The sequence below is a fragment of the Morone saxatilis genome, unplaced genomic scaffold, assembly GCF_004916995.1.
Source record: "Morone saxatilis isolate NCDOM2014 unplaced genomic scaffold, NCSU_SB_2.0 Contig3, whole genome shotgun sequence".
Classification (NCBI taxonomy): Eukaryota; Metazoa; Chordata; class Actinopteri; family Moronidae; genus Morone; species Morone saxatilis.
Genome location: NW_023339873.1, coordinates 22,802,571 through 22,803,410, shown reverse-complemented (window position 1 = coordinate 22,803,410; position 840 = coordinate 22,802,571). Strand labels below are relative to the sequence as shown.

The following is an 840-nucleotide window of genomic DNA, read 5'->3' as shown; positions in this document are numbered from 1 at the left end:
AAGGATGTTACTGCAAGAAGTGTGGGACTGAGTGAGCCTGCACGGAATCTATCAGAAGCAGTCCTTACTAATGAAGAGATAATTAACATCCTGGCGAATGCAGGCCAATATTCACGCTGTTACTGTACTGTAGCTGTATGTTCAAACACAATGCATAGGAAGCAGCAAAAGGTTTAATGTGGTTAAATCAGAAAAGTCAGTAAATCAGTCACTGATCTATGAATAATTGTGGGTGATTCTTACAGTATCTGCTGTGCACAACGGCTTTATATTGTATAAAAAGCTTTTCCTTCAGTTCATGAAGTCCCTGCTGCATCTGAAGGCAGGGACGATTATGTTTCTTTCCTTTTTTCCCCGTCTCTCTTATCCAAACACAGGAACCACTGGGGCTCTCTACAAGAAATACAAAGAGACGGCTCTCCCACTCAGAGTCTCGCAACCCAGTCGGTTCCCTCTTACCATTTCGCCGAACCCCTCTGTCCATTCATCTATCCATCTCTTCATCCCTCACCCTTCATTCCAATACCCTTCTTCCTTTTATCCCTTTATCCCTGCATCCCTCAATTCTTCATCCCCTCTTCCCTCATCCCTCAACCCCTATCCTTATCCCTCGACCCTCATACCTTCATTACGTGCAATAAACCTTTCTAAATTCCACACGTTCATTGGTGTGGTCTTTGTTAGTGAAACAAAATTGAAATAAAAAGATTTTTTACCTCTTCTCAAGAGATTGTGACAATGTGATTAGGGTTCATATCAGGCGAGCAAGCAGGCCATGGCATCTGCTCCATCAAGAAATTCTCTCACTACAGCTGCGCTATGTGCTCTTGTGTTGTCGTC

General features: G+C 43.3%; 1 protein-coding gene across 1 annotated transcript in view; it reads right to left on the bottom strand.

The window, feature by feature from the left end:
- LOC118337187 (interleukin-1 receptor type 2) overlaps positions 1–629 on the bottom strand; it is a 4,505-nt gene extending 3,876 nt beyond the window's left edge. The window contains exon 1 of the mRNA XM_035674094.1: positions 624–629. Within this exon, the coding sequence (XP_035529987.1) occupies positions 624–629 (6 nt within the window). The remainder of the gene's footprint in view (positions 1–623) is intronic.
- Between the last annotated feature and the right edge of the window lie 211 nt (positions 630–840).